Source organism: Camelina sativa, chromosome 6 (genome assembly GCF_000633955.1).
Source record: "Camelina sativa cultivar DH55 chromosome 6, Cs, whole genome shotgun sequence".
Taxonomy (NCBI): Eukaryota; Viridiplantae; Streptophyta; class Magnoliopsida; order Brassicales; family Brassicaceae; genus Camelina; species Camelina sativa.
The window spans coordinates 8,442,014-8,458,367 of NC_025690.1; the positions used below are offsets into that span (position 1 = coordinate 8,442,014).

Genomic DNA, 16,354 nt, shown 5'->3' on the forward strand with positions numbered 1-16,354 from the left:
CACCAAACATCCCAAATTTCGTCCCTTGATTGAAACTGCTTGGAATCTGATTGGAAGTACATCTCCCTTGGAGCCCTGTTTGTCCACATTGAATGCAAAACAAAAAACACTTAAAAGAGAGTTAAAAACACTTGCGAGAGAAAATTTCTCGGATATCCAAAACAGAGTTTGTGAGACTAACTGTTTACTGCAATCTGTGTAGGTTCAGGCATTGATGACTCCAACACCTGCACTATATGAACAAGAGAAGGAAATTCATGAAAAATGGATTTTTCTTAGAACAATCGAAGAGGCGTACTTCAGGCAAAGATCAAGAATAAACTGGCTCAAGGAGGGTGATCTCAACACTACTTACTTTCACAGAGTAATGCAGATGAGAAACGCGTTTAATGCAATCTGCTCTTTCACTTCTCCCTCGGGCTCCGTGATTGATGATCCCCTAGAGATGAGCTCCCTTGCGGTTAATCACTTCAAGACGCTACTAGCACCGTCAGTCCTGCAACCTGTGATTGTGCCCTTTGATTGGATCCATAATACTATCGCTTATCGATGCTCTCCAGACCTGAAGCAAGCAATGATCAAGATACCAACAAAAACTACTTGCGTTTTGGTTTTGACGTACGGTTTGATTTCAACTGATCTAAAATCAAAATCAATTTAAACCAAATATAATTAGTAACAAAAACGACTTGATCAAAAACCCCGACTCTACGACAAAAAAGGCAAAAAGACTTATACATAACAAATTCAATTCTCGCGGTTGAAAGTGACAGAATTAGAATAGTAGATGATCTTACAAACATAAGTCACTCTTCCACAGTTATACACAACAAGTTCATACGCACAGGCTCTCTCATCCTTTGGTGTGTCAATTATTAATTTCCATAGATCACAAAAGTAAAGTTACTTGTAGTGTGTACTACATCCTAGAACTGCACACATTGAAAGGTGATTAAAAGTTATAAAAATCAGCAATATCTGGAATCTAATCAAATATTATAAAATCTGTAACAAGAAAATAAAATGTGTCAGGTCCACTGGGCTTTTTATTGAGGCCTCTAAATATTTGAAGAAAGAGAAAATCCAAAAATAAAAAATCGAAAAAGGTAAAAAATTAAAAATAGTTTGACTAAAACAATATGGTAGGATACAGAAGAAACCAATAATCTCATAAAAGTGTACAAAGCCCCAGTGGCAGTGCAGGTTCAGAAGAAGAAAAAAAAGAGAGAAGGGAATCACTTTTCTAAAAGAGTCGAAGCTGATTCATTCAACCCCAAAACCCAAAATTCGAAATCCCTCTCTACCTTAACTGAAGTGTGTTCCTTTCTTTCTCTGTTCGTCATGCATTCCTCGTTGGAGCCGGAGATAATGGAGGAAGATTCACAACAACAAGGAGGCGGTGGAGGAAGCAATTCGCTCAAGAGAAAATTCTCTGAAATCGATGGAGATCAGCAGAGTCTTGCTCCTATGATGATTGACTCTAATGGGTAGAAGAATCTTCATCTTCCTCTCTTTGTAACTTACTTGATTTTAACAAGGGTTTTAGGACAATTCAGTTAAAGTTTACTCTTTTTCCTTCTTGTGTGTGTTTTTTGTAGTTATGAGTTGAAGGTGTATGAGGTTGCAATGAACAAGAATGTAATTGCTGTTCTAGGGTCTGGAACTAATAAGTCAGAGATCACTAAGATGCTTATCAAAGCCATGGGTTCTTCTGATACATCCAAAAGATTGATAATTTTCTTGGCCCCTACTGTAAATCTTGTCAAACAGGCAAGTCCTCCTTTTCATTTTAGATGTTTCATTGATGTATGTAAATGAATCGCATTGGGAGCTCAATTTTTTAATGTATTATTGTTGTGTATGGTTTTAGCAATGCTGTGAGATTAGAACATATGTGAGTTTGAAGGTTGAAGAGTACTTTGGAGCTAAAGGAGTGGATAAATGGACTTCCCAACGCTGGGAAGAGGAAGTTAGCAAGCACGATGTAAGTTTTTGTTTCTGTTTGGATCTACTCTGCTAGTTATACGCCAAACTAGTGCACTTCCTAGTAGTTTTGGTGAAATACGTCACAATTTCTTTGTGTCGTTACTTCAAGTTTGGCAGAATGTTGCAATCTACCTTGACCTGCTCAATGTTGTCTCTGATAATGAAAAAATGCAGAAGTTCTGGAGTATCACAGGCTATGCTAATATTTTGAGTCATGGATGGTCTTTGTGTTTGGTACTTTGTTTGTTTACCTGTTTATTTAAAAAGCCCATTCCAATTTGTTAGCACATTTGCTACCTAGAGTTCTAGGGTTGGTTCTTCTTCCATTGTTGACTCTTTCATCATCATTTTGTTTTTAACTTGTTTGCTCGAGCCCTTAGATAGATCTGTGATTATATTGACCGCACTAAACAATCGAATACTTATTTTTTGTTGCCAAACCCCAATGAAATTGTGTTTCTTCTGGTTCAGGTTCTGGTTATGACTCCTCAAATATTATTGGATGCCCTTAGAAGTGCATTCCTGAAACTAGAGATGGTATGTCTTATAATAATAGATGAATGCCACCGCACCACTGGCAATCATCCCTATGCGAAGTTAATGAAGGTGTGTTTTCTAAGTAATGATATGCTCTATTAGTTTTTCATATAACAGAGTTTCCATAATTTGTTAACAAACTAGTTTCTTTCTTGTTTTCATGAAGGAATTCTATCACGAATCTACTAACAAACCGAAGCTATTTGGATTGACTGCGTCAGCCGTCGTTAGAAAAGGCATGTTATTTAAATGTTTTCTTATTTCCTCTGTATGTCAAACCGGATCTGTTACTAGTTTTAATGTTTCAACCTCATGTAAGTAAAATAAACGTATTGCTAAGAGTTTCGTTAGCCGTCTCTGAAATGTTTACTCTTCCTCTAACTATGCAGATCAAGTATCAGAACTTGAGAGACTCATGGAATCAAAGGTACCTTGTTTTTGCGTAACAAGGAAGTAGATATAGTTTTACAAATTAATGTTATGCAACTTTTTACTTTAAATTCAGATTTTTAATCCTGAAGAGCGGAATGGGGTGGAAAAGTTTGCTACAGCAGTAAAAGAAGGTCCAATATTTTATGACCCACCATCAATCTGTAGTTTGGAATTGAAAGAAAAGTTGAAAACTTCACACCACAAGGTATATATACTATATGCTCGCTGAATGTGAGCCGTACATGACTCTTTCATATCATGTTTCAGAGTGCTTATAAAAAGATTCTGCTTTTTTTTGTTTGTGTTTGAACCTGCAGTTTGATGCTTCTCTTAGAAGTCTCCAAGAATTGGAAAAAGGCAGTTTTCTCAACATGGAGAATAAGTTTGAGACATATCAAAAGCGATTGTCCATCGACTACAGAGAGATCTTGCATTGCCTTGACAATCTTGGCCTGATTTGCGCGCACTTGGTATTTTTCTAACACATTACTACCAATTTTGGTTTCCTTTGGCTAGCACTACCTGCTGTGCTGATTAAAATTTGATTCTTTTTCGTCTTGTTTTCGGGATAGGCGGCTGAAGTCTGCTTGGAGAAAATCTCAGATACGAAAGAGGATAGTCAAGCTTACAAAGAATGCTCAATGGTGTACAAGGAATTTCTTGAGGAAATTTTATCCACAATTGGGGTGTATTTGCAGCAAGGTACTGTATTCAAAGCTCAATATATTGCATTGAGGAGTCCACTTCTAGTCTAATAATTTAATCTTTTTTCATTGTGCCTCGTTTGTATTATTTAACAGAAGATAAAAATTTGGTAGATTTGCAGCAAAACCATCTGTCAGCAGTAAATTCCGGACATGTATCTTCAAAGTTAAAAGAACTCTTCCATCTACTGGATTTATTTAGGTAATTTAAATTGTTTTACCAACTCCCAAAATTGCAACAATAATCTCCATATGTTCTGATGATTTCAAGTTGCTGGCAGAGGGGAAAAATCTCCATATGTTCTTATCTTTGTTGAGAGAATTATAACTGCCGAAGTGATCGAAAGATTCGTGAAGAAAGAAGCCTCTTTAGCTTACTTTAATGTTTTGTATTTAATCGGTAAAAACTCCTCCACCGATACATCGGCACAGAAATCACAAATTAAAATCTCTGATCCATTTCATGTTGACAAGGTTAGCATAATCTTCATCACAGTCAGACGTTTAACAGTTTGAAAAAATTGCTTTTATTCTGTCTTCTCTGAAAGCTTTTTAATGAGTGCAGGTGAATCTTATATTTATCACTGATGTGGTTGAAGAGGGAACACAGGTTCCAAATTGCTCATGCATGGTTTGTTTTGACCTGCCCAAATCAGAGTGTAGTTACTCGCATTTTCAAAAACATGCCAAACAGAGTAATTCTAAGTCTATCATGTTTCTTGAAAGGTAGGAGGCAATCTCGTTCAAAATATTTAATCCAGTGCGCTCCTTTGTAGTTCAATTTCTGAAATACTAATTATTGTAGGGGGAACCCGAAACAAAGAGACCATCTGGATGACCTTATGCGAAGAGAAGTCCTAATTCAAGATCCAGAAGTTCCAAACTTAAAATCGTGTCCACCTCCAGTGACAAGTGGCCATGGCATGCAAGAGACTAAAGCCATGGTTATTCCAGATTCTAACATAACTGTATCTGAGGAAGCAGCTGCCGTACAAACTGTGATTGATCCTCCAAACAGAAATGAGCAGTTAACATGTAAGAAGTTACGTTTCGATAAAAATCTTTTGCAATGCAGTGCCAAAGTGAAGGCTGCCTCTTCTAAAAGTAAATCATCTTCATCATCTGCAGGTATGTTTTATTATTTTCTTAATTCCTCAATAAGTTGGTGTCGGTGATTCTGGTCTTAATTCCTTCATCAGCCGCTGGTGATTCACACACACATACACATCAGACATATGTATATCATATGTCTATGTCTAAGGTCATGGAGCTTGTCTTAATTTGTTTATATATGTATACATCTTTTTTTCTCTTGACAGGTTCGAAAAAACGTAAGGAGTTGCACGGGACAACCTGTGCAAACGCATTGTCAGGGACCTGGGAGAAAAATACTGATGGCGCCAGCTTTCAGGCTTATAAGTTTGACTTCTCTTGTAATATTTCTGGCGAAGCATACACGAGTTTCACTCTTTTGCTTGAGTCAACCCTCGCTGAAGATGCTGGTAAAGTTGAGATGGATCTTTACTTGGTCAGGAAGCTTGTGAAGGCTTCCGTCTCACCTTGTGGCCAGATACGTTTGACTCAAGAGGAGGTACCCAACGTTGATCCGTAGGATTTATACAGTTTCTTGTTTCATGGTTTGAACAATTGAACTTAATGTCTTCTTCTTTGTGGTTTGGATGCAGATGGTTAAAGCAAAGTGTTTTCAGCAGTTTTTCTTTAATGGCATGTTTGGAAATTTATTTGTTGGATCTAAGTCATCGGGAACAAAGAGAGAATTTTTACTTCAAACTGACACAAGTTCTCTTTGGCACCCTTCCTTTATGTTTCTACTGCTACCAGTTGAAACAAAGGATCTAGCTTCGACTGCAACAATTGATTGGTCAGCTATCAACTCCTGTGCCTCGATAGTTGAGTTCTTGAAGAAAAACTATCTTCTTGAGCTTCGGGTTAGTGATGGGAATCAGTGCAACACCTCATCCAGTCAGGAAGTCGTACTCGGCGATAAAACGGAAGAAAGGAATCTAATTCATTTTGCCAATGCTTCGTCTGATAAAAACGGTCTCGAAGAACTTGTGGTCATTGCAATTCATACTGGAAGGATATACTCTATAGTTGAAGCGGTAAGCGATTCTTCTGCTATGAGCCCGTTTGAAGGCGACGTCTCATCAGGATATGCTACTTATGCAGAATATTTTAATAAGAAGTAAGTGATATTCTAGCTATGGATGTTCTTTCAATCTACTTATGATAACTCTCTAGTTAATGTTATTCCCTTGAATCAGGTATGGGATTGTTTTGATGCACCCAAACCAGCCGTTGATGAAGTTGAAGCAGAGTCACCATGCACACAACCTTTTAGTCGACTTCAATGAAGAGAGTAAGTTGATTCTTGAGAATTCCTCTAACACATGGATACGTTGTGTATGTTCTCAGGATATTGTACTGTATGAGGTCTAAGATGTTTTTTCCAATGTAAATGGACAGTGGTTGTGAAGACAGAACCAAAAGCTGGCAATGTTAGAAAAAAAAAACCAAATATCTATGCGCATTTGCCTCCAGAGCTTTTGGTCAGAATTGATGTACCACGTGCTGTGCTAAAATCAATCTACTTGCTGCCCTCAGTGATGCACCGCCTAGAGTCTCTGATGTTGGCCAGTCAGCTTAGGGAAGAGATTGATTGTAGCATCGATAACTTCAGTATATCAAGTACTTCGGTATAGTTTTTGACTCTATCTGTTATTTAGAGATGAAAGTAGAAGATATCTTGATTGTCATTTAACTCTTTGTAGTGGTTTAATAAATTCAGATTCTTGAAGCACTAACAACACTTACATGCCCCGAACCGTTTTCCATGGAACGGTTGGAACTGCTTGGGGATTCAGTCTTGAAGTATGTTGTGAGCTGTTATCTATTCCTTAAGTATCCTGACAAAGACGAGGGACAACTATCACGGCAGAGGCAATCGATTATATCTAACTCGAATCTTCATCGCGTAGCAACTAATCGCAAACTACAGGTATCTTTTAATATTTTGTAAGTAAATCATGTCTTATATCAATCAGAACACTAATGAAATAACTTTTATATTGTGATTGGTTTTGATAGGGATACATAAGAAACGGCGCTTTTGAACCGCGTCGCTGGACTGCACCTGGTCAATCATCTCTTTTTCCAGTTCCTTGCAAGTGTGGGGTTGAAACTAGAGAAGTACCATTGGACCCAAAATTCTTCACAGAGAACATGACTATCAAAATAGGGAAGTCTTGCGACAGGGGTCATAGATGGACAGTTTCGAAATCTGTATCAGACTGCGCTGAGGCCCTGATTGGTGCCTATTATGTAAGCGGTGGACTGCCTGCTGCTCTCCATATGATGAAATGGCTTGGTGTTGACGTTGATTTTGACCCGAACCTAGTCGTTGAAGCCATCAATAGAGTTTCTCTACGGTGTTACATCCCTAAAGACGAGGAGCTCACAGAGTTGGAGACAAAGATCCAACATGAGTTCTCTGCAAAGTTCCTTTTGAAAGAGGCTATCACTCACTCCTCTGTTCATGAATCCTATTCATACGAGGTATAATGACTTCAATCATTTTAACACCTTGCGTTATTTGGCTAACTTATTCCAAGTTTTCTAATCTCATGGCTATTTATTTTGTTCCTCAAACAGAGATTGGAGTTTCTTGGCGATTCTGTACTGGATTTTCTAATCACCCGTCACCTTTTTAACACCTACGAACAAACTGGGCCTGGAGAGATGACCGATCTTCGTTCTGCATGTGTGAATAATGAAAATTTCGCGCAAGTTGCAGTGAAAAATAATCTGCACACCCACCTTCAACGTTGTGCTACGGTTCTTGAGACTCAAATAAACGAGTATCTGATGTCCTTTACAAAGCCAGATGAGACTGGTAGATCAATCCCTTCAATACAGGGCCCTAAGGTAAAAACGTACTTGCTTGACCATTTAAAGTTCAGAAAGAGAACAAATAGGTTGACATACTTTTCCTGTTTTGGTTTAGGCTCTTGGAGACTTGGTGGAGAGTATCGCTGGAGCGTTGTTGATCGATACAAGGTTAGATCTCGATCAAGTGTGGAGAGTCTTTGAGCCGTTGCTTTCTCCACTTGTAACTCCAGATAAACTTCAGCTTCCTCCGTACCGGGAGCTCCATGAGCTTTGCGACTCTCTTGGGTATTTCTTCCGAGTGAAATGTTCTAATGATGGTGTTAAGGCACAAGCTACGATCCAGTTGCAGCTGGACGATGTTCTTCTAACTGGAGATGGATCTGAACAGACAAATAAACTGGCTTTGGGTAAAGCAGCTTCACATCTGCTTACGCAACTTGAGGTGTATATATATATATATATGTTCTGATGTTTCGACTTGCTTGTGTATTTAATGGTTTAATTTGCTGAAACTTGCTTTGGTTCTTCAGAAGAGAAACATTTCACGTAAGAGTTCGATCGGAGATAATCAAAGTTCCATGGATGTCAATCTTGCGTGCAATCATAGTGGCGGAGAAACTTCTGTTCCAGATTCTAGCGAAATCCAAAGTATAGTGATTCCAGGTGAGAGTTGCATACACTGTTTTCTACTTTAACAGATTCTTCTTTTTTCGTCTTCAGTTTCTTCATTTCTTGATTTAATGATTTTCAGTTATTGGACCTATAAACATGAAGAAAGGGGGGCCTCGTGGAACTCTACATGAGTTCTGCAAGAAGCATCTCTGGCCAATGCCTACTTTTGAGACCTCCGTAGAGAAATCACGGTGAATTCATCATCACTTGTGTCTTCTTCTGGTTAGGTGTTTTCTCTGCCGATCTTAAACTGATAATTTTCTTGTGTCTGCACAGAAATCCTTTTGAATTCACAGATGGAGATGAGAAGCGAACTAGCTTCAGCAGTTTCATATCAACCATAACGCTAAGGATACCCAATCGTGAGGCTGTGATGTACGCCGGAGAAGCTAGGCCCGACAAGAAGAGTTCCTTCGACTCTGCAGTCGTGGAACTGCTCTATGAGCTCGAGCGCCGCAAGATACTCACCATACAAAAGTATACTGATTTTGGCTGTTAACAAGTTACTACTGATTCACATTAAGTAAAAAGCTTACTCATCAGGAAATGTCTAGTGTGTCGACTAGTTCCGGATTGTTCTGTATGTAAACCTCTAATGTATCTGTTAATTGTTATGCCTTAATGATAAGCTCGTAGATGTTACTACAGTTGAAGCTACTAACACGTTTAAGCATCTCGAAACCTTTCCGGGATCCGAGAAACTCTATACGTTTGAAAACAGTCTTGCCATCTTTCATCACCGAGTTTGCTGCTCGGAGCTTTTCACTGTGCCTTGAGTTGGTGTGGATTGCCGCTTTGATTTCCTCCTCGGACATGTTTTCCTGCGACAGTACATAAAAACATTAACTACTTTGAAAATTGGTTTCGACAACGCGATCATGACATATATGAGGACATTGTTACCTGATAGAACGCATAGATGTGTTGGAGAATCTGCTGACATGTAAAACCGGTTTCACTGAAATACGACCTGGAAGAAGGTCCCATCTCACCATAGCAATCGACTGGAAGAAGTAACGTAATAAAATGGTTTTTGTATACCAATTTCGTTCTCTCACTGTCATGACATAACAACAAAAACAACATAAGCTTTAATATACCTAAAAGGGTAGCTTGCATATCAAGTTAAATACAGAGATGAAGAATAACATGGGAACCTTTCAGTAAGAAGTCTCATAGAGCGAGTGAATGTTTCATTGGTTTTCGCATCAAAGAAGACAGATAAGGACTTTCTTTCGTTATCTTCGTTGTTGCTGAAACTATCTATGATAACACTAGCAGTTGAGGTTGGTTCAGATATTGTCCAGCAAATAGAATCTAGAAGGCTGCTCAGATTTAGCGGCTGGATCAGCGTCTTTCCGATCTGTTTGAAGAACAAAGAAGATAGAATACGGTTTAGCGATAGCTCGGTTTCCGAAGATGAAATATATAGAAAGAGAATGCAATAATAATGCCTTTGCGTGGCGATTTGTGACAGCCTTTTTGGCGGATTCCACAATTTTCTGTCTTTCTTTTTGTGTTGTAGTCCTGTTTGCTAACATAGAGTCATTTTCAAGAACACATTCCGTGTGGGATTCCTGTAAGAACGCAACAACGTAAGATTAGAGGGCTAGAGACTTCAAGATACTTCTCCAAACAGGTAAACACAACTAGAAGATACCTTCCCCAATTTCTCAAGCATTTTCCTAAGATCTCTTGCCAAATCAGCTGACATCCGAACTAGAGTTTGCATTGGTTTCTCTTCCAAACTCTTCTGAAACCAGAGAGGCTGAACAGGCGACCATTTTATATAAGCAAACAAAGGATAATATGCCACAATATTTAACAAGTTGGCCAAACGAGTTCTCAATTAGCTTACTGTAACAAGGTTGTTCGAGTGACCTAGATATCTTAGAGCAGAACCAGCTTCACATACAACATGACTTGCATTACATCCAATGAACCATTGATTCATAAGCTTGGCACCTCTTTCAAGAGTTACCTGTGAAACCTGCAAGGCTTGGAATGTAGCCGTTGATCATCCACAGGCATTGCTACTTGCTACAATCGTTTTAAGTCTCGTAGTCATAGGGTGTTGAGGAGTGAGGACTAACCCGGCATCTTACTTCCTCCGAAATATCGGGATCGATAAAAACCGAACATCCTGAGAAAGCCAAGTCCTTGCTTCCTGTGAACTCTGTTCCTTGCATGCTTCTACGTAGTTTTTCAACTGCGTATACCGATTTTGACCCATCCGCATTCGCTTTAGTGTCTCCCGGATTTTTGACGGCGTAGAAAGACTCACTCAACTTAACTGCAGCCAGATCACAACTAGTATGGTAAACCTCATGATAAAGAATCAACAAACTCGGTTACATATTGACATACTCACCGTTTCTACGGACACTGTCCACAAACCACCCAAGAGTAACAATATGCAAACTCTCTCTTCTCCCATGTTTCAAGGCATGCTCAAACTTGCGACCATCATAGCTGTAAACTCCTTTTTTTAATGTTAAGGAACTAACACAAAACTAAATAAATGTTCATGTTTATAATTTCAAATGATAACTCAAACTTCTATAGTAACATAAAGTGAAAAAGGATATCTGAACAACCAAATGTGTACACAGAGAATTCAAAAGAGAACTGTATTCACCACCAAGTCTCTCTGTAGCTTCCTTAACCTGTTTCCTTGCTTCTACATATATACAACAACTGATACTCAATTCAAAAAATTAGCTCAGATTTCATCGATTCATTTTGGAAATTGGATTCAAATTCCGGTTCTAGCTAGGTAGCAAATAGTTGAATTATCGAGGTATTGATTTATAGAGGTTTTACTATCGTACCTTTAGAGAGACCAGTTACGCAAATGATTAGACCGGAGAAAGGTCCGTCCGATTGAACCGGTGGTTGGAACCGGGATGAGGAAGTAGTGGCCGGAGAAAAAGGCTCCGATATGCGACTGCCACGTGGTGAGGGCGTGAACTCCACCCGCAGCTTTGAACACCTCTTGGTATCGATCACTTGTGCTCTGTTAACGCCTTCCATTTTTGTTGGACTTTTTTGAGTAGAAATTTGCAGAATCGAAGAAACAAGTTTGAGACGTGGACTTCAAGGAAGAAAAAGAAACTAAATAAAATATAATTGTTATAAAAGAAGAATCTTAAAGATTATGAGTATCTGCAGAATATATAGTAGAGGTGAGCATGATCGGTTTATGTTAGGAAAGTAATCTTTCTTTTTTTTTCCTTTGTCAACTAGGAAAGTCATCTTTCGTCATTACAATCCAACGTCTTCGTTGATATTTTGTATATTACCACAGTTTTTTTTGTCTATTCCCTTTATTTAAAATTTTAAATATAGAAACTTTAAAATAATTTTTTTTTGAAGAAAATAAATGATCATTATAAAAATTAGAGAAATCACATATTTACATAAATTTTGATTCAAACATATACAATAGTTCATATCCGAAAATATATTCATACCCATACTCAAATGTCAAATCTTTTGATACCCAACAAATCAAGAATTTAATCCCCGTATAACCTCTAGTGATAATAATAATAAAAAATCCTCTAGTGATAGAAAAATATATATTTTTAATTCGAAAATAAATCATATGAATCGTATTGACATGCATCATGCATACTCTAATCCGGTTACCCGGATCAACAATAATGTCAATATCGATCATATTGCACCTCTGTATTTGGCAGCTTCTGTTTTTTAACTATGATAACGTCAAGTCTATCGAACAAGATTAGTATTGGCAACGACTGTTCAAATTGACTTTTTTCTTTGATAGTGATCATTCGTTATTAATTTACTCACTTACATTAGAAAGTATATATCTTTACGTATTTATTGTCTTAAAATTGTGAATTATCTAGACAACAACAAAAAGACGTTTAATGCTAGAAACAAGAGTTAATTATATGAAAAAAATTATAGTAACAAGAAGTTTTTTATGTTCAAATCAAAAGAAACAAGGCGTTATTTATAGAATATAAAATGATAAATTTTAATATAAAGTAATATATATATATATATATATATATGTATGCCGGCGTTAATACGTGAGTTAAAACAATAAATACATTTTAATGATTTTTTTAAAACGAATTTGAAATTCACTATATCTATTTCTAATATAATTTAACTATTTGTATCATCATAATAAACTATATTTTAATTTTTACATATTTTATCTTAAATAGTTACAAATTTATATTAAAAACAATCTATGCATATTTTAGTTTATGTCATAATAAGAATTATACTATTTGAAAATTAACAAAAATAATTGTTAAGAAAAAGGACAACTACTAAATATCTTATTATATAAAGTTGGGTTTTTGAAATTAGCCATTAACAAGATCATGACACGTGTCAAGTATATTGATGAGATGTTGTCATGTGTCAAAAATTATTAATTTTCAAAACAGTTAATTAAGATAATAATATTATCTTATTATATAAAATTGGGTTTTCGAAATTAGCCATTAACAGGATCATGACATGTGTCAAGTATACCGATAAAATGTTGACATGTGTCAAAAATTATTATTTTTCAAAACAGTTAATTAAGATAATAACATTAAATCTATATAAAATTTATATGTTTATATCTAAAAAGAAATTTCATAAATCAAAAAGAAAAATTAACAAAACTAATATATTTTTCATTATATGCTAATTATATTGTACGTGTTTTCTCAATTAGATTTTGACATGTATAAACAAAAAAATAATTCATTAAACATGTATATTATTATTAATCAATAAATAGGGAATAACAAATCTAAAAGATATAACATAAGTTATGTCAAAAGAATTATTATTTTTGAAACGTAATAGAATTGCTAATTAAGAAAATAACATTATTATATTTACATAAATTTACATATTTATATCGAAAGCCTAGATATTTGATTTTTGCTGATATAATTTTGCCAATCTATTGTGGGTCTTTGATTCGTGCAGGTTCTTCAATGGAAGCTATTATATGCAATGAAATGGAATCAAAGTATATAAAACCCGCTAAATTAATCGAGGATGAAGACACTGATGGAGGTTCCAAAAGTGATTCTACAGTCAGTAGCGTTATAAGTTTCGAAGATTAGTCGATGATTAATGTTTCTGGTCAAAATCTAGAGTATTCTCTTCTGGATAATGTCAATGATTCCGATACTGAAACAAAAGCTACTTGATCGAGTAATTGAGAAACAATTTTGAAATTTGGGAAGTTAGAACGGTAAACTGTTTTAAAATTGGTTTCAAACCGGATTTATGTGGTTTTTTTATCGGAGTTGATTCATAAACCGTTTAAACCCAGATATATAGAGAAATATATGAGAACTTTTGATTCGGGAAGAAATAAGTTGAGAACTTATGATTCGAGAAGATTTAAGACGAGGTCATAGTTCTAAGTAGTTTTGATACAATGCGATACTTATGTGGAGTAAACATGTCATCCATCCTTTAACGTGATTATGACATATGTCATGATTATAATTTTCAATTTTTTTTATTATGTTATATGAACTTTTTTTCAATTTCTCAATACAAAAATTTTATTGGGTTGGTAATAAAATCATTGTACTCGAGTAGATAATTTTCACCAGTTGTTCATTTAGAATATCTTTGGAGTAAAAAATTCATGGCTAAAAAAATTATGTCACAAAACAATTTTAGTAATTATAAGAACTATAATTATGCCAAAATGAAAGTAAAGCAACATAAAATTTGTTTAAATTGTTTAAAAGACATTATAGGTGGTGATAAAGAGCATACTTTAACAATAAAATAATTTTGGGTGTAAGAGCATATTTTTAACGGTAGAACATACAGTAAAATTGAACGTGGTTATTAATTATATGTTGTTTTGATGAATTTTTTGCATGTAAAATATTTTGTAATAAGTTGTGAAATGTTCTTGAAATTTGACATTAATAATATTTGTAATGATGAGTATTTGACAAAATTTTTGGTGGGATAAAATTTAGCTTTAGATTATTGTAATAATTATTATAATATATTTTAAATATAAAAATAGAAATAAGTGTATGAAGGTAAATATAAATATGATTTTTCCTCTAACTAAAATTATTTATATATTTACTTCAGGAAATAAAATTTCTTTTTATATTTTTAAAAAATTATTTAGGGTTTAAGATTTATTTTCTTCAACAATTTTAAAATCCGCACATCGTGCGGACCCTTATCTAGTTTTTTAGAAAACCAACATTGGCTAAAATACTTATATATATATCGTTGTCCTACGTAATAATTTACCTCATGTCAAAAAAGTTAAATATATATATATATATATCCATAATACGTTAACATATGCTTTGAGTTACGTAAAACACACACATATAAATATATAGATTAGCTTGGTCTCATGATAAAAATGTTGAAAATATGAGATCGTTTCTACAATTTTTGTGTAGTTTTATTTTATAATATGAAACATCATCATAAGAATAATACAACCTCATAAGAAAAAAAAACAATAGCTTTACCAATATGACAAAGTTGAAGAAATTACATTGTTAGGTGAAAAAATATTAGATAGTTTAGTTGTTGGATAGAGATGAGTCTTTATAATCCTTTTTCTTTTAGGAATAGTAATTTACTATTAATTATTCTATGAATTAATTGTATATCCTTAATCCATTTTCTCTTTTTAAGAATAAAAGTAATCCGTTTCCTTGTAGAAATAGTAATTTAATTAAAATTACTAGCTAATCTTATAATTTTTTTTTGATCTATATAGTTATTTTAAAAAGTTACAATTTTAAAATTTTTAAACACTTTTTTTTTGTTTTTTTTTGTCAACCATTGGGTCCAAAGGCCTTACCATTGACCATTGCACTAAGGTCACTTCACATATTTTTTGTTTTATACGTATTAAAATGAAAATTTATTAGAAATGCCCCTTTTGAGATACCTCTTTTCAAAAATATTCTTTTCTTGAATAATTTCATTTTTTCTCACTTTTACACCATTACAATGTGTTAAACTAATTTTTAGAATTTTTTAGGTTTAGATTTTATATTTTATATTTAGGGTAAAGTTTTGAGGGAGTAGGGTTTAGTGTTTCATGTTAAAGCTTAGAATTTAATCATTTTATACATAGAAAAGAGTATTTTTGAAATAGAACAACATGAAAAAGTATTTTTGAAAATTAATGTAGGAAAAGAATCAAAATAAACTTTTTACATGTTAAAGTTTATTACAAAACAAACTTATTATATACATATTAGAATTATTTTTTTCTATTTTTAAAATGTTTAAATTTATATTTTATAGTTATATTTTTAAAATATAAAACATTAAATGTCTTATATACATATTAGATTTAAATTTTAACGTTTCAAGAGTTTTTAATTTTATGTTTTTTTTGTTGGTTTTATAAGTATTAGAGTTATATTTTTTAAAACTTGTAGAAAATAATTATTTTCTCATAATTATCTTTATACTTTTAAAAAACTGTTAAAACTAAGTTTTTGTTTTCTACATAACAAAATCTCTAATCGTTAAAATTGACACATGTGACAATCTTGTGAGTTAATAACTTTGAAAACCAAACTGTATATAATAAGATGTATTTTTATAATAATTATAAATAAAAAGAATGAGATAAAAGTCTAAAAATATCAAGAAAAAGATTCCCACCAAAGGGAAAAAAAAAATTTGACAACACCACATGCTTCTAATCTTGTTTGGCAGTCCCATCCTTTCATTATTCAAAATTCATAATTTTTTTTCAAGCCCATTTAATCCAAATAGATTCAACACTCCCAATAAATTAACTTTTTTTTTTTAACATCTCCATTAACTCTCTTAGCAATCGAGTATTTTCACGAGCCACTATCCTACAATATACTGTAGTAACATTTTTGAGTCTTGTGTGTTATATAAAGAAAATATCCAAAATTTCGTTAATCAAAAATTAATCATAGTTTTATTTTATAGTTTTTGCAAGTCGTCGTTACTAATTTATCTTCTTTCTCCTCAAGCTAGAAATCAAATGGCCTATCTCCTACCTCATCAATTATCATTAATGTTTTCCTGAACCTCCATAAGATCGATTTTTTTTTTTTTTTTTTTTTTTTTTTTTT

The 16,354-nt window shown here is 34.1% G+C and overlaps 2 protein-coding genes across 4 annotated transcripts; one reads left to right on the forward strand and one right to left on the reverse strand.

The window, feature by feature from the left end:
- Positions 1,170 to 8,887, forward strand: LOC104790663 (endoribonuclease Dicer homolog 3-like). Of its 3 annotated transcripts, none has more exons than XM_010516442.2 (24): positions 1,170 to 1,487; positions 1,599 to 1,770; positions 1,871 to 1,984; positions 2,458 to 2,592; positions 2,690 to 2,759; positions 2,913 to 2,950; positions 3,029 to 3,160; positions 3,273 to 3,425; positions 3,528 to 3,657; positions 3,756 to 3,861; positions 3,941 to 4,133; positions 4,225 to 4,385; positions 4,465 to 4,787; positions 4,979 to 5,250; positions 5,345 to 5,865; positions 5,945 to 6,039; positions 6,147 to 6,376; positions 6,469 to 6,678; positions 6,768 to 7,235; positions 7,332 to 7,604; positions 7,684 to 8,010; positions 8,099 to 8,231; positions 8,320 to 8,431; positions 8,517 to 8,887. In XM_010516442.2, exons 1-24 carry the CDS (start codon positions 1,342 to 1,344, stop codon positions 8,737 to 8,739), a joined length of 4,737 nt encoding a protein of 1,578 aa, XP_010514744.1. In that variant the 5' UTR covers positions 1,170 to 1,341; the 3' UTR covers positions 8,740 to 8,887. The 3 variants fall into 3 exon arrangements, with proteins under 3 accessions (XP_010514744.1, XP_010514746.1, XP_010514745.1); XM_010516444.2 differs by having other exon boundaries at positions 4,465 to 4,694; XM_010516443.2 differs by having other exon boundaries at positions 3,774 to 3,861.
- On the reverse strand, positions 8,831 to 11,362 carry LOC104790662. Its single transcript, XM_010516441.2, has 10 exons — positions 11,072 to 11,362; positions 10,829 to 10,920; positions 10,612 to 10,714; positions 10,334 to 10,533; positions 10,099 to 10,230; positions 9,901 to 10,008; positions 9,695 to 9,817; positions 9,398 to 9,603; positions 9,144 to 9,297; positions 8,831 to 9,061 (listed from the first exon to the last, which is right to left on the reverse strand). The coding sequence occupies exons 1-10, from the start codon at positions 11,271 to 11,273 to the stop codon at positions 8,852 to 8,854; spliced, it is 1,530 nt and encodes a 509-aa protein (XP_010514743.1). The 5' UTR covers positions 11,274 to 11,362; the 3' UTR covers positions 8,831 to 8,851.